The 19,820-nt window shown below is 39.0% G+C and overlaps 1 protein-coding gene across 28 annotated transcripts in view; it reads right to left on the bottom strand.

Moving 5' to 3' along the window:
• Window positions 1–19,820, bottom strand: part of REPS2 (RALBP1 associated Eps domain containing 2) — a 257,690-nt gene that overhangs the window by 91,385 nt on the left and 146,485 nt on the right. For 13 of the 28 annotated variants that reach the window (XM_056808623.1, XM_056808621.1, XM_007500839.3 and 10 more), the window contains 5 exons: window positions 17,348–17,411; window positions 12,520–12,662; window positions 7,859–7,956; window positions 5,503–5,572; window positions 661–717 (listed from right to left, as the gene is read on the bottom strand). In XM_056808623.1, coding sequence (XP_056664601.1) covers window positions 661–717; window positions 5,503–5,572; window positions 7,859–7,956; window positions 12,520–12,662; window positions 17,348–17,411 — 432 coding nt within the window. The remainder of the gene's footprint in view (window positions 1–660; window positions 718–5,502; window positions 5,573–7,858; window positions 7,957–12,519; window positions 12,663–17,347; window positions 17,412–19,820) is intronic. The other 15 variants (XM_056808622.1, XM_056808628.1, XM_056808632.1 and 12 more) reach the window with 3 other exon arrangements.

Here is a 19,820-nt window from a genome sequence, read left to right as displayed (position 1 = left end):
AAGCAAAAACTAAGCCTGCAAAGATCTAGTCATTCTCCCTTGCTGCCCAGACAAAGAATCTTCAAAGAGTCACAATTATTTCCTTTCCCAGGAATTACTCCCTGACTCAGTTTTCTGCTTGACACAAGTCTAACTTCACTCTCCTCAGAGCTATCTTTAATGAAGGCATTCTCTACTCTCCAAGGAATGAAGTATACTTGAAAATTTAGGAAGGAGGGATTGTTTAGAAAGTAGCTCCAACTGACATTGGAGTCCAGCAAAAAATCATCTATTTATACCATGCAAAAAAGCAAGCAAAATGGCCTTGTTCTGATCCATCTCAATCATCTCACACAGTGGCTAGATCACTCCCCACTGAAACTTTTAGTCTTCTTCTTTTGTACACTGAATTTGGGATAGCCAAACTATCTCACCCTATCATAACTGGCAGTGAAGGGGGAGGGTCAAAAGCAAATCCATCCTTCTAAAATATTCAAAAAAGCAACACTGTATACAATAGGAACACAGGTGAAAGTATGCAGCAAAATCTAAACCAATAGCAATCACCTACCCACTGAAGTTTTTACTGAGCAATTAAGAATATTTTAAGCTTGTTTCTATGTTAGACGACTTAACGACAAAAAAAATAATCAAAAACTCATTAAAATGGCTTTCTCCTACCTGGGTCAACAGACAAATCCTTTGGCATGGCTTCATCCACAGAGCTTATTTTCAAAGCTATATTTTAAAAGGGGGAGGGTGAAAAAGTGTGGGGAGGAAAGAAGACACTTTAATTTTTTTTCCTTTTTTAAGTCAGGTTACATTAAAATAAATGAATCTCAAGTTCTTTTCTGTCGTAATCAGTGATATTCACTGATTCACACACTTTCTCATTTATAACATTTGTGGAAGAGAGAAATGATGAAGTGAATACAAGGACTGGATTTTGCAAAGCTATTTCATGAAAAAATGAGATAGAACTCTGGCTGCCAATGGGGGATGGGAATGGAACATCCAGCTAAGAAAAGGAGTGAAGCAGTTAGAGTTCTATCTCATTTTTTCATTTCTCTCTTCCACACACTTAACCTGGGGTCCATGGACTTCAAGGGGTCTGCAAATGTTTTTTGTTCGATATTTGGTAACTGTACATAAGTATCATAGGTTTCCTTCGTAATTCTACATTTTTTATTTTATGCATTTAAAAAACATTATTCTTAAAAGAGGTCCACAGGCCAGAGGTCCAGATTGCTAAAAGGATTCATGACACAAAAAAGGGGGGGGGGCTGGAAAGTGGCTTACTGAATTGAGAGCCAAGCCTAGAGATAGGAGATTTTCAATTTCAGATACTTCCTACCTGTGTGACCCTGGGCAATTCACTTAACCTCCATTGCCTAGCCCTTACCATTCTTCTGTCTTGGAACCAATACACAATATTGAATCTAAGAAAGAAAGTAAGGGTTTAAATTTTAAAAGCAAAGAGAATTATAAAGACAAATTTTGGAAATGCATTCTCTTCTAGTGGATCTCTTTGTGGATCCTGTTGTTGCCCCTCATCAGGCAGAGCTACTTGTAATCTCTGGGACAGATAATGGCAGTGTTGGTTTCTTCCATGTCTACTCATTGTCTCTAACAATCACAGAGAAGAGATCCTGAGACTCTTCATTCAGTCATGCTCAGGCTGTTTCCTTGACATTCTTATAGCACTTAACCAGTTCTGAATTTTTAACCTGCAAAGAGGAGAATTTTGGGTATAAAATGATGGCAAATATTTCAACTTTAGTTAAAAAGTCATAAAAAGATTTTGGGATATAAATACAATGATAATCCCTAAAAGGAACACAAACTCTAGAGTCTAGCCCCTTCTGCATATTTAGCTCCATAAAGATGAACTCCCTCTAAAGACGATTATTGTATGGAGAAGAGGAAGGGGGGGTACTTTTTTTTAAGAAATAGATTGGTTGAATTTGATGTATGTTTCTTTTCACAACCTACCATTCCTTATTTTAAAAAAAATTTTATCTTCTGCTTAGAATCACTATTAATTATTGGTTCCAAAGCAGAACAGTGATGCTAGGCAGTTGAGTAAGAGACTTGGCCAGGGTCACACAGGAAGTATCTGAGGCCAAATTTGAACCCAGGACCTCTTATCTCCAGGCTTGTCACTCTATCCCCTGAAGCAAGTAGCTGCCACCTAATATCCCTTATGATCTGTCTGGTTGGCATAGTTAGGTCCTCATTTCTAGGCAGAGTCCCACCTGAATAATATCAAGATTTATCTATTTTTCACCAGGGCTAGCTAGCTGTCATGATGGATAGTGTCAGAACTAGAGTCATGAAGTTCCTGAGTTCAAATCTGGCCTCAGACAGTTACTAGACACTATGTGACTCTGGGCTAGTCACTGAATCCTGTTTGCCTCAGTTCCCTCATCTGTAAAATGAACTGGAGAAGGGCAGGGCAAAGCACTCCAGGCTCTTTGCCAAGAAAATCCCAAATGGGGTCACAAAGGGTTGGACACAACTGAAAAACAACTGAACAATGACAACATTTATCCCTAGACCACCCTAGAGGTCTGCATACATCCTTTAGTTTAGTTTAAGCAGGAGAGTAGCTTCAGTTTGTCTGTACAAATAGGTCCTCTGTGGATGATATGATGAGATACCTTCTGGCCATTTTATATGGCCAGAAGGGGATAAGAATTTCCTGTAAAGAGTTGTAGCTTTTTAAAACAGAAGATAAATACTGGAAGAATAAACTGAGGATGTCACTTCCAGAAAATGAGCAGGAAGATAAACTATGAAAGATTTAATTTATATGAACATGTTGGCCTCCTTGACGATATCCTATGTGCTACAGGGAGGATGGAGAGAGGTTGGGACACTATTAGGTGGATATGAAGAAAAGTAAATGAAACCTATAGGAGATCTGTGATTTCATTAGCATATTTTCTTTTTCTTTACAAATGGAAATGCTTGATTGGATTCATAAACATATGGAATGTTAATAATAAAAAATAAATGTCAAAAAATAATAGCAATTACCCAGGAAAATGTAAACTCCTTAATAACAGGGATTTTTTCATTTCTGCCTTGGAGTCTCCTGAGCCTAGTGTGAGGACTGGCATGTAGTTTTAATATTTAGCTAAAGTTGGTTCATTTGGGGAAAAAATAAAGTAAAACATAGGAGGGATAAGATGACGGATTGTCTGTCTCTGGCATGACTATTAAATTGGTGTAGAGAAATCCAGAATCAGAACGGTAAGGGTACTTCTGCTCCATCCATGCACGTGCCTAAAAGCCTCCACTGTATCTGACTGATTGATCCTTCCCCTGGTTGTTTAGTGACAATCAAGTTTTTGTGCTCAGATTGCAGGATTTACTCAAATGAGTCCCTGCCCCTAGGGCAAGGCAGGAGGTTCCCCCCAAAACTCAAGCTGTTCTAAATGTATGCCAGAGGTCTTGTGTCATAGACCCCTCTGGCATTTGGGTGAAGCCTCTGGACCCTGTCTCGAAAGGAGTAGCTGGGTGACTCAGTGGATTGAGAGCCAGGCCTAGAGAGGAGGTCTTTGGTTCAAATCTGACCTCAGATATTCCCTGGCTGTGTGACCCTGGGCAAGTCACTTAACCCCCATTGCCCAGCCCTTACCCCTCCTCTGCCTTAGAATCAAAAATTGATTCTAAGATGGAAGGTAAGGGTTTTATAAATAAATAAACAAAAACAAATAAATGAATGAATGAATGAACAAATAAATAAATGTAAAAAATAAAATACATCGGATTATAAAGGAAACCAATTATATTGAAATGCAGTTAATTTTTTTTGAACCAAGTTAAATCAGGGTTAAGACCCTTTGCTGATAATAACCCTATGTGGCCAATGAAGAAACAGTATGGTTCTCCCACGTTTTATTTGGGAAGGTGTTCAACTTACTTCTACCCTTCCTCCTCCCCAGCTGCCCCCAAAACAACCTTTTCCAGTTGCTCTTTATGTGTTTTTTTCCTTCCATTTAGAATGTAAGCTCTTTGAGGCTAGAGAGTATCTTGCTTGGTCGTATTTCCATCCCCAGCCTTAGCACAGTGCCTGGCATATAGTCAGTGCTGAATAAATGTTTTCGCTATCTTTATCTAACTACTTCCAATAAACCCAGTTCAGGATATTTTCCTCTTTTCTTGTAATGCCCCAAATAATCTCAATCCTATCCCTCTGGGAGTTTTATTGCATGTGTAATGTCACTCGCTGTCATCGCCCACTGCCAAAACTCTACCAAGAGCTTTAAGTCCTTGCCTGCATGATCTGTTTATTAAACCTTCACACTAAAATACCACATCTAAAAAGTGGTCAAGGATATAACTGGACAGACACAGTAACACATACGCCCAGGAATAAAATTAAAAGGATGAACAGAACAAAATTCCCTCCAGGACTAAATCTGAATAAAGAACGTGGATTTAAAAGCATATACTCTTCACTGGCTCAACAGTCATTTCTCTAACTGACATCATCAAAGAATATTCTCCAGGAGTTAAAGAATTGATAACAGAACTGATCCATTGTGATGGATCCATAACTGGCCATTGTTAGCCTGTCAAGAATTCAACAGTCATTTAATATTATCATTCAATAATACTGACAATGATTTAATAACTAATTAAAAATACTAATATAATTTAACCCTATATTTTTATTTAACATTATTGTTAAATATTATAATAAATATAATTAATTTATTATATTATTATTTTATTATATATATAATTAATTGTATATAAATAAATATAATTATAAATTAATTATATATAAATAGATATAATCATAATATATAATTAATTAATATATTTTATATGAATATATATTTATATATAATTAATATATTATAATATATTATAAATAATATAATATAACCTATAAATAGATATAGTAAATTATAATAATATAATGTATAAATATAATATATAAATATAATAAATTATAACAACAACCCTAATATATAGCATTTCTATAACACTTTAAAATTTGCAAAGTGCTTTACAAATATGATCTCATTTGATCCTCACAAAAACCCAGGAAGGTGGATGTTCTTTATCCTTATTTTAAAGATGAGGAAACTGAGGGAGACAGCAGTTAAATGACTTGCCCAGGGTCACACAGTTAGTAGGTGTCTGAAGCCAGATCTAAAGTACAGGTCCTCCTGTAACTCTAGACCCATCATTCTATGTATCATGTGTATGTGGTACTGTGTTAGATCTTGAGCATAGAAGACTGTTACTGATGAATGGCATCCCATGCATAATTCTGCAGTGCTGACTTTAAACACTGAATCTTTTTCACACAGGCTGGCTCTGCATCATCCAGGCAGATGCACCTGTATGTGCACACACACACACACACACACACACACACACACACGCACACGCACACACACACACACACACGCACCCTTGAGAATCCTGACATTCCCAGAGAATCAGGTAGGAGAACATCAATAAGAAGTCCATAATGATAGAAAACATCTGTTGCTTCCATACCTTGTTTGTCATCGATATTCGCCTCCTGAGCTGGTGCTGTTAGCTCAGCCTTCTCTTTCATGGAAGTCTTCTTGGAGAAGGAAAGTACATCAATTACTTAAGTGTATTGGAATAAGAGCTGTGTGTACAGAGGTAATAGGAAAAACCTTGACAAACGAAGCCTTTTCTGATATACGCATCCATTTGTGACGGTACGTGTGATACTGAAAATGCTACTACAAATACCAATAGAGCAGCATTTGCAAAGCACTTTCAAGTTTTTGAAGCACTTTTTCAATAACTTTTTCTATTGGATCCTTATAAGAATTCTGCTATGAAGAAAAACAACTGCTTGATCACAGGGGTTGATGGGGATATGATCGGGGATGTAGACTCTACGATCACCTTACTGCAAATATCAGTAATATAGAAATCAGTCTTGATCAATGACACAAGTAAAACCCAGTAGAACTGTGTCAGCTACGGGAGGTGATTGATGGGAGGAGGGGAGGGAAAGAATGTGAGTCTTGTAACCATGGGAAAATATCCTAAATTAATTAATTAAATAAAATTTTACAAATTAAAAAAGACTTCTGCTATGTAGATGCTATTATTATTCCCATTTTACAGAGAAGAAAGCTACGACTGAGAATGATCAAGTGACTTGTCCAGCTAGTTAAATGTCTGACATGGGACATGAACTCAGACTTTCCTGGCTCCATAATCAGCATTCTATTCACTGTGCCAACTAGCTGCCACAAATTGCTTTTAATCTTTTCCACATTTGGCATCAATGATTCTGTACAGTTTCTCCATAGGAAACAATCAAGGTGAATTGAGCTCATTACATAAAAATAGAATTTGATTCTTCAAGAAAGGAATAGGGCATTGGTCAAGTAATTTTAAAAAAACACGCCACTTTCTGCCTTAATCAATCTAAGACAGAAGAGCAGCAAGGGCTAAGCAATGGGGGTTAAGTGAATTGCCCAGGGTCATATAGATAGAAAGTATCTGAAGCCAAATTTGAACCCAGGACATCCCATTTCCAGGTCTGACTCTCTATTCACTGAGCCACCCAGCTGCCCCCCTTATAGCATTTGTCTCATTTATCCCTTATAACATTCCACTTTATATCATACATATTTTTATCCTTCCATTAGATTCTTAGTCTTTTTTGGGGGGAAGCAAATAGGGTTAAGTGATTTGCCCAGGGTCACACAGATAGAAAGAGGATGAGGCTGGACTTGAACTAAGGTTTTCCTCAGTCCAAGGCCAGCACTCTTTCTACCACACCACCTAGCTTCCCCTCATTAGATTTCTTACTACCCCAGATCAGTGTCTGTATCATTTAATACATATGTGTTGAGTTGAATTATATCCATGGAGAAACTTTAAGCTGAATAATATGGGGGGGGGGGAGCAGGCTTAGAATAAAGAGTCACATCTCAGCTCTGATCCTTATCTGTTGTTTATCCTTGGACAAATCCCTTCACCTCCCTGAGACTGGCTCAGCTCTATCATCTACAAAGGAGATCTATCCAACAGTGAAGAAATCACTCTCAATCTAAATGGGATGCGAGCACCCTCCAACCCTGATCTCCACGTCTCAAACCCCTGCCTAGAATTTATACAAGAGGAACTCCTGGGAATAAGAAATATTCCAATTCCATTTGTCTAATACCCTTCATTTAACTTCCATCACTGTTGCAGGGCTCTCAATGGGTTGGCTGTTCATTTCCCAATGTGGGGGAAATAGTGGGGGGAGTGGGGAGAGCTGAGGGCATCAAAGGGTGGAGGAGCACTGAAACCTCTCACAAAGAACACGATAGGTTCTGGTCCAGCTTGGGAGACCATCCAAAGTCCACCTCAAGGACTTGAGAACTCCCAAGAACACGATGGCTCCATGTGGGATCCCAAACTTATTTCACCTGAATGAATGCTCCAATTATTTATCACACAAGTGACCGGAGGGACAGACCTCAGTTCCAGGCTGCTCTCAGCTGCTGGCTGCCTTAGCCCATTAGTAAATAGGCTACATAACTAGGCTAACCTGGAACATAATGGTTTAGACTGCAAAAGGAGGTAGGGAGGCAGCAAGTGCCACAAAAGCAAGCAGGGTTCCAACCAGAAGACTTCAGCTTTGCCTTTCTACATCTCTAAAGGCACTTCGAAATGCTTCAAAAATTGATAATAAATGAGCCCAAAGTGGGATTTTTTATGCATTTGGCTCCTAAAACAAGTCAATACCAAGTAAATTTAAACTCGTTTGGTAGCTAAATGATAGGAAGGTACTTTTCTACATTGCTATCGAAGCTTACAAATTCACATTCTAAACCTACCTCGGGTTGGTTTATTAATAGAAAAAGACTTCTCTTACCTCAATTCTATTCAGGTCTCGTGGCTGTTGGTTCACTGTCATCGACGACTCAGAATACGAATCAAATAATGCACAGTCCCGTTTGGGTTTGAGGAAAGCTGCAGGGAAACAGAAGAGAACTACAGTGATACACACTGACCATTGTTTGGTGCTCTTTCTCCTTTGTGAATTGAGTGCTTAAAAAAATAGTGAATTCTCTTTTTGCTTGCCACAGCAGCCGATAACAACACAGTCATCAAACATAAGGCGAATTTAGGCCGTTTACATACTTTTATAACTGCAGAGTAGTTGAATACCACGATGGCTCATAAAGTAAGAAAGCAAATTATTCAAGCATATTTTCCTCAGGTTGGATTTTACAGCCAAGAAAGTGAGTCGTGTCCAGATGTTTGAAAACTATTGATTAAATATTCACCCTTTCAGTTAGAACAGATGAGAAATAAGAATCCTAAAGAACTTGCCAATTAAAAAAAAATCTTGAAATTACACACACTAGTAAATATAGCCTCTGCTATTGTGAAAGTTGGGGGATTTTGAGCATGATTTTTTAACAGATATTTAATAGATTTTAACAGAGAAGAACCCGTCATTTCTTGGGCTTGGATGCAAAATCTCTTACCCTCTCTGAGAAAAGAGATATTAATTCTTGTACAATCTGTCTTATACCTGGTCTAGTATTCCATTATAAAGGAGCATGAACAGAGTCGCTCTAATAACAAGAAAACTTGGTGATATTTCTAAGAGAAATACAAGATCCATAATTTTATTTTTTAAAGACAAGCATTTAAGATATTATAATTGGGTTTTCATTTTTGTTGTTTGTTTTGTTGTTTGATATTTTTTATTCAAACTGTTACCTTCTGTCTTAGAATGGATATAAAATATCCATTCCAAGGCAGGAGAGCCATAAGGGCTAGACAATTAGAGTTTAAGTGTCTGTCACAAGGTCACACAGCAAGGAAGTGTCTGAGGACAGATTTGAACCCAGGACCTCACTGTCTCCATGCCTGGCACTCTGTCCACTAAGCCACGTAGATGTCCCAGATACTGTAATAATTGTAAGTTCAATAATGAAGTCCATTTAAGATATGGGAACAATTTTAAGTTCAATAATGAAGCTTAATCACAGTAGTGTCCACTTTAATAGAAAGTAAAGTTTAACAAAATACAAAAAATGTATTCAGTCTTAATTTAGAAATAAAGTTCTCCCCCTACCCAAAGGATGAATATTTCATCTGATATATCTGATGAGTGATGCTCCAACACCTTCTTGAACACTTACAATGAGAGGGACTCTATACATCAAAGCATCCCATTCCATTTCTTTTTTTTTTTTAACCCTCACCTTCTGTTTTGGAGTCAATACTGTGTATTGGTTCCAAGGCAGAAGAGTGGTAAGGGCTAGGCAATGGGGGTTAGGTGACTTGCCCAGGGTCACACAGCTGGAAAGTTGTCTGAGGTCAAATTTGAACCCAGGACCTCTCATATCTTCCACTGAATCACCCAGCTGCCCCCAGTTATATTTCTAAAGGTGCCTAGCCACTTAAGGATGAAGATCGAGGTGTTATCTGACATAATTTCTCTGATTTCATTTTGCTTCTTTCGAGGTACCTTTCAATTCACTTAGAACACACAATGCAAGTAGTTTCCAGACCAGTATAGGCCTCCCTTTTAAGCCTGAGCCGTTGTTAGGATCATAAATTGGATCATCTGTTCCTGAGAATTAGATGAATACAAGCATTTCACTGTGAACAAACCAAACGTTTGTTGAGCCTATCCTGCAGCAGCCTGCCCTGGAATCCCCCCGTGTAAAAGCCTTCTAAAGCTCCCCAGTCAAACTGCAGTACGCCCAGCCTTCATCCTGGTCCCTCGGCTTCCACAGAGGAGACAAATATTTACTTTCCAGCTACTTCCATTCAGACTCTGCATTGCCAGAAAGAACCCTGTGAAGTTTCAGCTCGAGGCAGCGGCTGATTCTCCCTCAAAGGCGGCAAGAGCTGGATGGATCTAAAGGGAAACTGGCCGCACATCAATTCGAAAATGCTGGCAGCAGCTTACAGGAGGCTCCCAGGAGAGCCTCTGAAATGGTCCTCGCTGGGACTGCGCGCTCTGGCCAGGCTAACAGAGCAGAAGCGATCGGAGGCGCGCTGCCTCTTCTCCTGGGCACCAACAAAGCGGCTGAATGGCAAAAGGCTTTACGAACAGCAGCACGCAGAGAAAGCTGGTGCCCTGTCCTTGCCGTCCGCCTTTCCTAGACTCCACCTGCTCTATTTCTTCTCTCCTGCGCTCGCGGTCCCCGAGGTCGACGGGGAGTGCACGAGGTCTGAAATGTTTGCGGTAGCGTCCTAATTCGTGTTTGCAAATACTCCTGCCTATCCCAGAGAGCCGCCCAGCTTTGCCTAATTGCAGGGTAGGTGATGAGTTCTTCGGTGTTTGGGTGTAGCTCCTGCTGACAGCCTCCATAAGAGCCCAAGAGACAAGGAGCATTGTTCCAAAAGACTGCTTCACTCACGGAGGGGGGCTGCGGGCTGCTTCCTGGGAGGCTCTTTTCTCACAGAAGCCCCTTTATGGAAGAAAGAGCCATTCAGAGTAGCCACGCCACATCGAGAAATGGGAGAGACCACAGCGCTTTGGCTAGCCCGCTCTGCAGCCCAGGCCAGGGGATTTTTTTTAATTCATCAGCATCTTTGGAAACATTCATGAAATCATCAAATGAGGAATTCTTGAACCCCTCTCAGCATGGGAAAGATGATTCACTCAACACCCAACAAGGATTTTGTAAAGCACCTACTACGCAGAGGCACACTATGCTAGGCACTGGGGACAGAAACTATCCCTCATGGTAGTCAATAAATGCATCCATAGTGGGACGTTAAGGGGGGCGTTTTCCAGAGTGTCGGGATTCTCAAGCTTGGGTTTGTCCCAGGTGTTTGGGAAGTCTCTTGGGAAAACTTGTGCTGTGGCAACGTCTGCAGAATCAGCAGGATTTGGAAACTGCTCAGCTCTAAAAGGAGTCTGCCTGCCTTTGCACATGATCAAAGGAATACAGTTTTGTACCTTAACCAATGCCTTGCCAAATCGTAGGCTTGAAGACTGTAGGAGTGACTGAAGTACAATCCACCTCCTCTGGGCAAGGCATCAATAGAGACAAGCAGACGTGGGCAGCTAGGTGGCACAGAGGGCAGAGCGCCAGGCTAAAGGCGTTTGAGTCTGACGTCAGATACTTACTAGTACGGTGATCCTGAGCAAGTCCCTTAACCACATTTGCCTCAGTTTCCTCATCTGTAAAATGGGGATAATAATAGCCCCTACCTCCCCAGGGTGTTGTGTGGACCCAATGAAATAATGATTATAAAGCAGTGAGCACAGTATCTGGCACATGGTAAACTCTATCTGTTTTTTGTTTGTTTCAGCCATGTCTATCTTCAAGAACCCAAATAGAGTTTTCCTGGCAAAGATACTAGAGTGGTTTGCTATTTCCTTCTCCAGTTCATTTTATAGATGAGGAAACTGAAGCAAATAGAAGTAAATGACTTGCCCAGGGTCACACAGCTAATAAGTGTTTGAGATCAGATTTGAACTGAGGAAGATGAGTCTTCCTGACTCAAGGTCTAGCACTCTTATCCACCTAGCTGCCCAAAATACTATATAGATAATGTTCATTTATGGCTAAGTCCACAATATACAGCTCACAGTGATCCATGCCTTTTTTGTTGTTGTTTTTATGCCCTTACCTTCCATCTTGGAGTCAATCCAAGGCAGAAGAGCAGAAAGGGCTGGGTGATGGCAGTTAAATGACTTGCCCAGGATCACACGGTTAGGAAGTGTCTGAGGTCACATTTGAACCCAGAACCTCCTGTCTCTAGACCTAGCACTCTATCCGCTGAGTCGCCTAGCTGTCCCAATCCATTTTTATTTTAATTTGACACCACTGAATTAAATGACCTCTGTAGTCCCTACCAGCTCTCCATCTATGGTTCTAAAGTATCTGATCCCTGATTATTTCCATTTCTGATTGATCTAGATCTTTTTTTTTTAATATCCAAAAAAAGAGTCTGAAAAGAAGGTCTAGAAGTAACAGGTTGAAGGTAGAGGCCAGAGGAAGCAAATGTAAGAAACCCCAGGAAGCTTCCAAAGGAGAAGCCAGGAAGGCGTCATGATGGTCTATGTCCCTGAGGACTTTTGAGCTTATGAGCAAAACAAAAGAGGAACAGGGAATCCCTATCAGCTATGTAACTCTACTATTTTTTAAAGGGAGAAAAAAAAATTTTAAGAGATCATGTAGGTGGAGCATCTAGGTGGTCAATAGACAGAAAGCCAGGCCTGGAAATAAGAGGTCTTGAGTTCAAATTTGTCCTCAGATACTTCCTAGCTGTGTGACCTTGGACAAGTCACTTAACCCCCATTGCCTACTGCTCTTCTGCCTTGGAACCAGTATTTACTTATTTACATACTCTTACACTACATTGCCTAGTGTTTAGCACTCTCCTGCCTTAGAACCAATATGAAATATAAAATACAAATGCAAAAGATAAAGTTTGTTTGGGTTTTTTTAAGATATCATGTATCTGAAGAGGATAAAGTTCAGTGATTTTAAGAAACAGATCACCAGCATCCAGAAAATCCAATGAGAAACTCAAAGATTTCCAGTCACACCTTACCTGTTTGTAGGTAGTCTGGCTGCAAGGTTTGTGGCAGAGATTCAGGCAGAGGGTAGCCGTTCTTCCTGGCCACGATGAGGTGAAAGGCAGCACAGAATTCAGGCAGTGTCAAGGCTCCATCACAGTCCACATCACTGAGCTCCCTGAAGACAACAGAAATCACTGCCTGACACCATAGAACTAAAGGGAATCTTGTATTATTATTATTTTAAATTGCAAATTTTACATTCTTTTTTTAGAGTAATTTTAGGTTAAGAAACATGCTACCTCTCCAAATCCAGAGAGCGAATTGTTTGGAGAAGACACCACAAAGATGCCTCCACAGACCACAAGCTACATCAAGATCCAGAATGAACTTTGGTTGTGGTTGATTGAACTGAAGGTTGATTGAACATTTAATTTGAATGTATACTTTTATGCCAAACAGGAACTGCCCCCCTAATTGGCTTTTTGTCAATGTGCCTAGCAATTATTGGTTTTGTTCTCTTATCTTCAAATTATTGCAATTTCAAAGTTGGTATAGTTACAAGACCCATTGGAGAAACTAGTCTTCCGTGGATCTCAGGGAGGAATGTATGATTGAAAATCTGTGACCCTAAAAAAAGAACTACATATCCCAAGAGCCCACTGACTTCCTGTCATTATGCACTTCCTGTAGATAGGAGATATTAGGCGGGGACGTGGAAGGTCCCAGCTCTTTTTACTTCCTGTCCCAAGCTTGGTGGTGGTAAGATGAGCATTTGAACTGGCTGATCAGCCATGGGCACGTGGTCTTTATTTTGTATCCTCTTTATTCTTTGATTTCCAATGATCATTTAATAAACCTCTAAAATATATTTTTATTATTGAGATTTAATTTTAACTTACAATCTTTAGCCCATGATACCTACATTCCAAACTTCTTTAGCTGCTCTCAGGCAGCTCCCAACTGGCTCTGGCTAAAGATAGTCACCTTTGATATCAAAGAGGGGAATTTTTTTCCTAACTGTAGAGAAGGAGTAGCAAGGTAGCTCAGCAGATAGAACATCAGGTGTGGAGATGGGACATCCTGGGTTCGAACATATGACCTCAGATACATTCCAGTTGTATGACCCTGAGCAAGTCACTTAACCCCAACAGCCTCACGCTCATTTCTCTTCTGCCTTATAATCAATACTTAGTATCAATTCTGTGACAGAATATAAGGCATTTTTTCATTTTAAAATATTGCAAAATAAGTTTGCATTTACTTAACAATTTGTATCTTGTCACTTGTAGAAGATTTTATTATTCTAAGTTTGCAAACTAAGATGCTAGAGGAAAGAAGAGTGGTCCTTAGTCTAGTCAGTAAATCCACACAGTTGATCTATGTATATATAAGGCACGTTGGCTGGATGTTCACTATGTGTGAAGCCCTAGACTAGAGCAACCTCAAAATGGTCCAGAAGGTAAGCTCAGCCCCTGGGATCCCACCAGCGCATCACGCCACATCTCCTCAGATTTTCTGATGTCTGGTCAGAGTGAAGGGAGGTGGGGAATTCCCTTTTTCCTATTTGGATGAAAGCCCTCAGACCAAGTAAAATTAAAATAGGACTCTAGGATTTCTGAAGTTGGCAGGATACTGAGAGTAAAAAGAATATGAGGTGGGTTGCAGTATTTTTTTTCTTTGTTTTCTGGGCAAATTCCACCCAAGTCCTATCCTCCTGTCTCAACTATGGTAGTTCTATGTTCTCTAAAAGGAACACAAATGTTGAGTGGTCCAACTTCAAATGCAGGCCAGGTGATGGAGGGACTATTTGCCCTTCTAGTCTAGTCTCACTAAGTACAAAAGGCTAATCGCTTAAAGGCTGGCCACCAGGTGAAACATCGGGGGTGATGGAGAGGAGGAAAGACAGCAACTCTGGGAGACCACCTTTTATAGGAGTTATCATCAGTGCACCCCTACTAATAAACTCAAGATTCAGATTTTAGGATTTAAAATACACATTCCATCTAAAAACCTTACCTGATCTCTTATTGAGAGTACTTGATACCATATGACCTTTTTCCTTTAACCCTTACCTTCCATCATAGAATCAATATGGTGTATTAATTCCAAGGCAGAAGAGCTAAGCAACTGTGACTTGCTAAGTGACTTGCCCAAGGTCACACAGCTAGGATATGTCTGAGGTCACACTTGAACCCAGGACCTCTTGTCTCTAGGCCTGATTTTTAATCCACTGAGCCATCCAGCTGCTCCCTATCTTATAACTTTTAAAGGAATTACACATATAGAACAAGAGACAAGACAAGCCCATTCTCAGGAACATTTAAACCTAGACTGGAAAAAGGAACAAGTGGACCAACAGCTTTGAATTGGTTGATTAACAAGTCCAGTCTTTCTAGCTCTAATTTCTTTTACCACTCCCTCCTATTAAAAATTTAATCATATATTTTTGCATGATTACACATGTGAAATCTGTATCAGATTGCCATCCCAGGGAGGCAAAGGAAAGAGGAAAATAATTTGGAACTCAAAACTTTTTTTTTAAACTGTTAAAAAATTGTTCTTGCATATAATTGGGAAAAAACAAATTATTAAAAATAATCATAAAAAATAAAATGACCAGCTACCCTAACATATTAAAAGATTCATTTGTATAGAAAACAAACAAAAAAAACCATCAACAAACATTTATCCTGCTTTCTATATTCCAATTGCTACACATTTGCTATAGTTAAATTTTAGCAGATAGGGTAGTGGAGTATGCCTGACAATTATTTATTTAAACCCTTACTTTCCATCTTGGAATCAATATTGTGTATTGGTTCCAAGGCAGAAGAGTGGTAAGGGCTAGGCAATGGGGGTCAAATGACTTGCCCAGGGTCACACAGCTGGGAAGAAGTGTCTGAGGTCAAATTTGAACCCAGGACCTCCAGGCTCTAGGCCTGGCTCTCAATCCACTGAGCAGCCTACCTGCCCCCTAACAATTATTTAAATGGATTAGAGTGAAGGCTCAGGACACGTGGTGGGAAATGTCAAGTTAGTGTTGTGGGCATGGATACTGTTACAGTATGTGAGAAATACCACCGTCTTTTATGTCTTTATTTTTAAACATATAGAGATGCTTACCTGAATAGCACCCTCTGGCCACTAGATTGGGTTTTTCCTCTAATTTGAGGACTCCCTATTGTAAGGAGAACTTGCACTCAATAAATATTTGTTGAATATATGCTAGCATTGTCTTAAAAGAGAAGGAGGGAAGGATGGAGCTAGATAAACCAGACAAAAATAAAAAGGTTCTCTTAAGAGTTAGTCTTTGACTATTGTTTCATAGGCAATTCCTGCGCATTCAGGACCATGGATAGTCAGAACAAAGGAAACTTACTTGTCAAGAGTACCAATTCCCCATGAGCCCAATCTTTCCCCTCCTTACCCTCATTCCCAGCTCAATCAGCTTTTTTTAAGTGTGTGGGAAGGAAGATGTCAGGAAAAATATAAAAGAAAGATCAACTGTACTCTTGATGATACTGGAAAAGAAGATACTATTTAAGGAAACTCCAAAGTAAATTCTGTTATTTTTGTCTTCTATGTCATCTTCATCATTTTGTCTTCTACAGCATCTTTAGTGTCACCATGTACTTGTCAAAGGATAAACCTGAGATTAGTCATTTACCAGGATAAAGATGCAGTAACTTTTCTCCTATGGTCTGCAGCTCCTCAATAAAAAGCCAAAGGTATCACCTTTATAATAAATAGAATAATATACAAATATACTACACATATAATAATGTAATACGATTACACCATCTGACCCAAGGTGAAAATAGAGTGTTAGGCACAGATGTTACCTTCCTCTGCATCTGGTCAAGCCAAGAAAGGGAGGAGTTCTATAGTCCTCAAGCTTCAGTCATAGTATCATAATACACTGAATACAAACACGGTTTTAGAATTTGAGAGACTTTGGAAGGCACCAATGGTCCATGGTCACCAAATAACTGTGCTCACAAAGATGGCAAGCAGTTTCACTCAATAATTAAAACAAAACAAAAAAGAACCTTTCAACGTTTAAAAAATTCTTTATATGTATTTAATCAGCATTTTTAACAGTTAGAACAATTTTTTTGGTGCTCTTCCCAGACTGAAGTAAGATTCTGGCCCACACAATGCAATGAGGTTTACAGAAGCACCAAATGGTTCTCATAAATGCAAATTGAGCCATCTGCATCATTCTTAAAACAAGCTCATCAAAAGCAAAATCAGCTGGCTTGTTAGTAAAGTGCTGATGAGTTCCACAGCTGTACTTATTAAACATTAGGTATTAATTATGGCTTATCTGACAAAACACAAGTCAAATATGTAGCACTCAGAGCTAAAATATTTTAAATTAAACTTTATCACTGAAAGCCATTACTTGATTTTTCTATCAGCTTGTCAGTCGTTGGCTTTGTCATTGTCATCATCATCATATAAAGAAATGGGTTCTTTATGTGTCCTCCAGGTAACTCACTAGATAGATGGATTTCTTTGAAGATAATAAATGAACAAGAACTTCTAATACATCCCCTGTGGTTCAGTGTGGAAAATCTGAACACAGAATCATAGACGTAGAAAAAGAAGGAACCTTAGAGGCCAATCTTGTCATTTTTCAAATGAGGAAACTGAGACAGAGTGATTAAGTGACTTACTCAGGGTCACCCAGCTGCCATCTTGATGAGAGAACAATATTTATGAAGTTATTTTAAATATTAAGTATTTAAACAAATGTAAAGGTTCCTTTAAAGCTTACACCTTTCAGCCTGTTAATACAACATGTTAAGATAGCTACTTTTAGAAAAGAGAACTGACTAATGGTTCAATTTTACTTACCATATGTAGGAAAGCTCTGGAATAGTCAACTTGGATTTGGTGAAAAAGTTCTTTGCCAGGGAACCTATAGAAAGTCACATTTTATAAAAAAAGAAGTTGATTGTGTGTCTGTTACGCATTATGTTTGTTTGCATCCATTTTCATGACGCTCCTGTCTTGAATTCAACAAGTACTCCCATCAGCAGAGCTGAAATCGGCCTTTCTCCAACTTTAACCACTTGACAGAAGGTAACTAGGCAGACAAAAGACTTCATATGGTTAAAAGAATATGTCAGAATTTGCTGGCTCTTCATCTCGGTTTCTGATGAAGTCTTTGGACCCCTTCTCAGCATCATGGTTTTCAAATCATAAAGAAATAATATAACATGTAACATTTTCAATGTATAAAATTTGGTGCATGAGAAATATTTAAAATTTTTGTCAGTTTTAATAGCAATAGATAGAGATTGCATGAACACCCCTTGAATCCTCAATAATTTTTAAGAGTGAAAAATACTTCACATTTGAATTATATAGTGATACATATATTTGATGTATTACATAAATTTTATATTATTACATGAAATTATATATAACTTGTAGCATTGTAGATATTATTACACAAATACATATATTTGTTCTATTATATACTTACATATATGTATATATTTTAATTACATATATTTAATTCAGCTTTAGGTATATATTTATTTTCTGTATTTCCTATATTTATTATTTATCTTCCTACTTTCAAATTTCTATTTGGAATCATTCAACATTATGGGTCAAACCTGATTCCCTCTTCACTCCCTCCCATAAAAACAGCTATTAATAGAGTCATAGTCCTTACCAAGACTTAGTTCCTGCCTAACTCTTGGTAAACATGACCCCAAACACCTGACTCAAACTCTTTTCTTAATGGTGAGGGTGTTGAATAGCATAGAGTACAAAACGTTCTGAAGTTCATATGCTTTAAAGGGCAAAACAATGATTATTCATGACTTCTATTTTTGCAGTATTGATCTCCTGAAGAAGCTCTTGTGTTTCTCTGACATTCTTACTCTCTTGGTATTGTAACCCTTCCAAGGATGAAAGTGCACCAGGCTCGGGGGATTTGGAAAGCTTTCTTTGGGCATATTTGGTGAGCCAGAGACATTTGGGGCCATTTGACAGCTCTTTGGGAAATCTATCTACCAAAAGAAGCATTTTTTAAACTTTCTTCCTTTTCTACTTGCCAATGGCTCTTCAGTGAGCAAAGGTGTTTCTTGGAGAACGAATAATCCTTCTTTGTTCAAAATCAGAAAGTCTTCCTGAACTATTGACATTTAGAAACTCCATTTTATACTCTAAGCAAATCATTGAGCAGGTTCACCTCAGTTCCCTCAATTATAAAACTGGTGATCATATCACCTACCTCAAAGTGTTGTTGGGAGGAACAACTTGTAAAGCGCTTAGCACATTGCCTCGCTTGTAGTGAGATCTAGATGAAATGCTTATTCCCTTTCCCCTCCTCCTCCTTGCATTCTGATGCTATGCAGGGTATTCTTGGCTTTAAAATACATAAACCAAACCCTACTCACTCTAAATCATCCATCCTCTGCTCCCTCCTCCACTACGATTGCTTCACAGTGTCAAAAAACCTCAAATCGTGGGTAGTCGTAGCCAATTGCAAAGTCAAATAGCACTGAGGATGAATCCACAGAATCGGACCAATTTCAGCCACAAGAGTTACATATTACTTTATAATAATTGCTACTTAAATCATGCTTGAAAGCCCTTAATTTTCACTATCTAGTCTGAGCTTAAGCACAAAATGTTGTACATATTACCCCTATTTCACTGATGAGGAAACTGAGGTTCAGAAAGTTGTGCCCATTTTTGCATTATTATCAAGTGATAAGAAATGGAATTTTACCCAGAGCTCTAGACTTGCACTTGAACTAATCCTAACCCTAACCCATCAATAGTAGTTAACAGGGTCAGATTAGAACTCAGGGCTAAAAAAAGTAACTTGAAGGCAACTCTACGGAAGTGTTCGATGGACTCAGGGCAGGAAATAAAATGGGAGAAAAGAATGGAAGGAGGAGAAAAGGTGGGACTAAGGACAGGGTATCAGGGGCCTGCTACATTTAGGGGGATGGACGAAAAAGTAAGTGAGAGGAATTATCAGAGAGGCGGGTATAGAGATTAAGGAGAAAGTGGCATCCATTTGTTTATTTTGTCTTTTCTTTTTTTGACAGAAAGAGGGTCGAGACCTTTGATTTCAAATCTGTAGAAAACGTTCAGAGCAGGAGCTTCTATCACCTCTGCAAAAAGGCAGCTCGTCTAGAATCAGTGGAAAGTAAATGAGTTGTCCACGTCGGACAGCTCACATCTGTCTGGCTCCAAAACTAGTTCCGGCTCTGCTAAACCAGTCAGCCTCTCCAATATACACAAGTCGTTTACATTTCATGGAGGGAAACCAGGCTTAATGAGCCCTTTACGGAATCTGGTC

This window comes from Monodelphis domestica, chromosome 8, assembly GCF_027887165.1.
Source record: "Monodelphis domestica isolate mMonDom1 chromosome 8, mMonDom1.pri, whole genome shotgun sequence".
NCBI lineage: Eukaryota > Metazoa > Chordata > Mammalia > Didelphimorphia > Didelphidae > Monodelphis > Monodelphis domestica.
The sequence above is the reverse complement of the archived record's forward strand: the minus strand, read 5'-3'. Positions and strand labels throughout refer to the sequence as shown.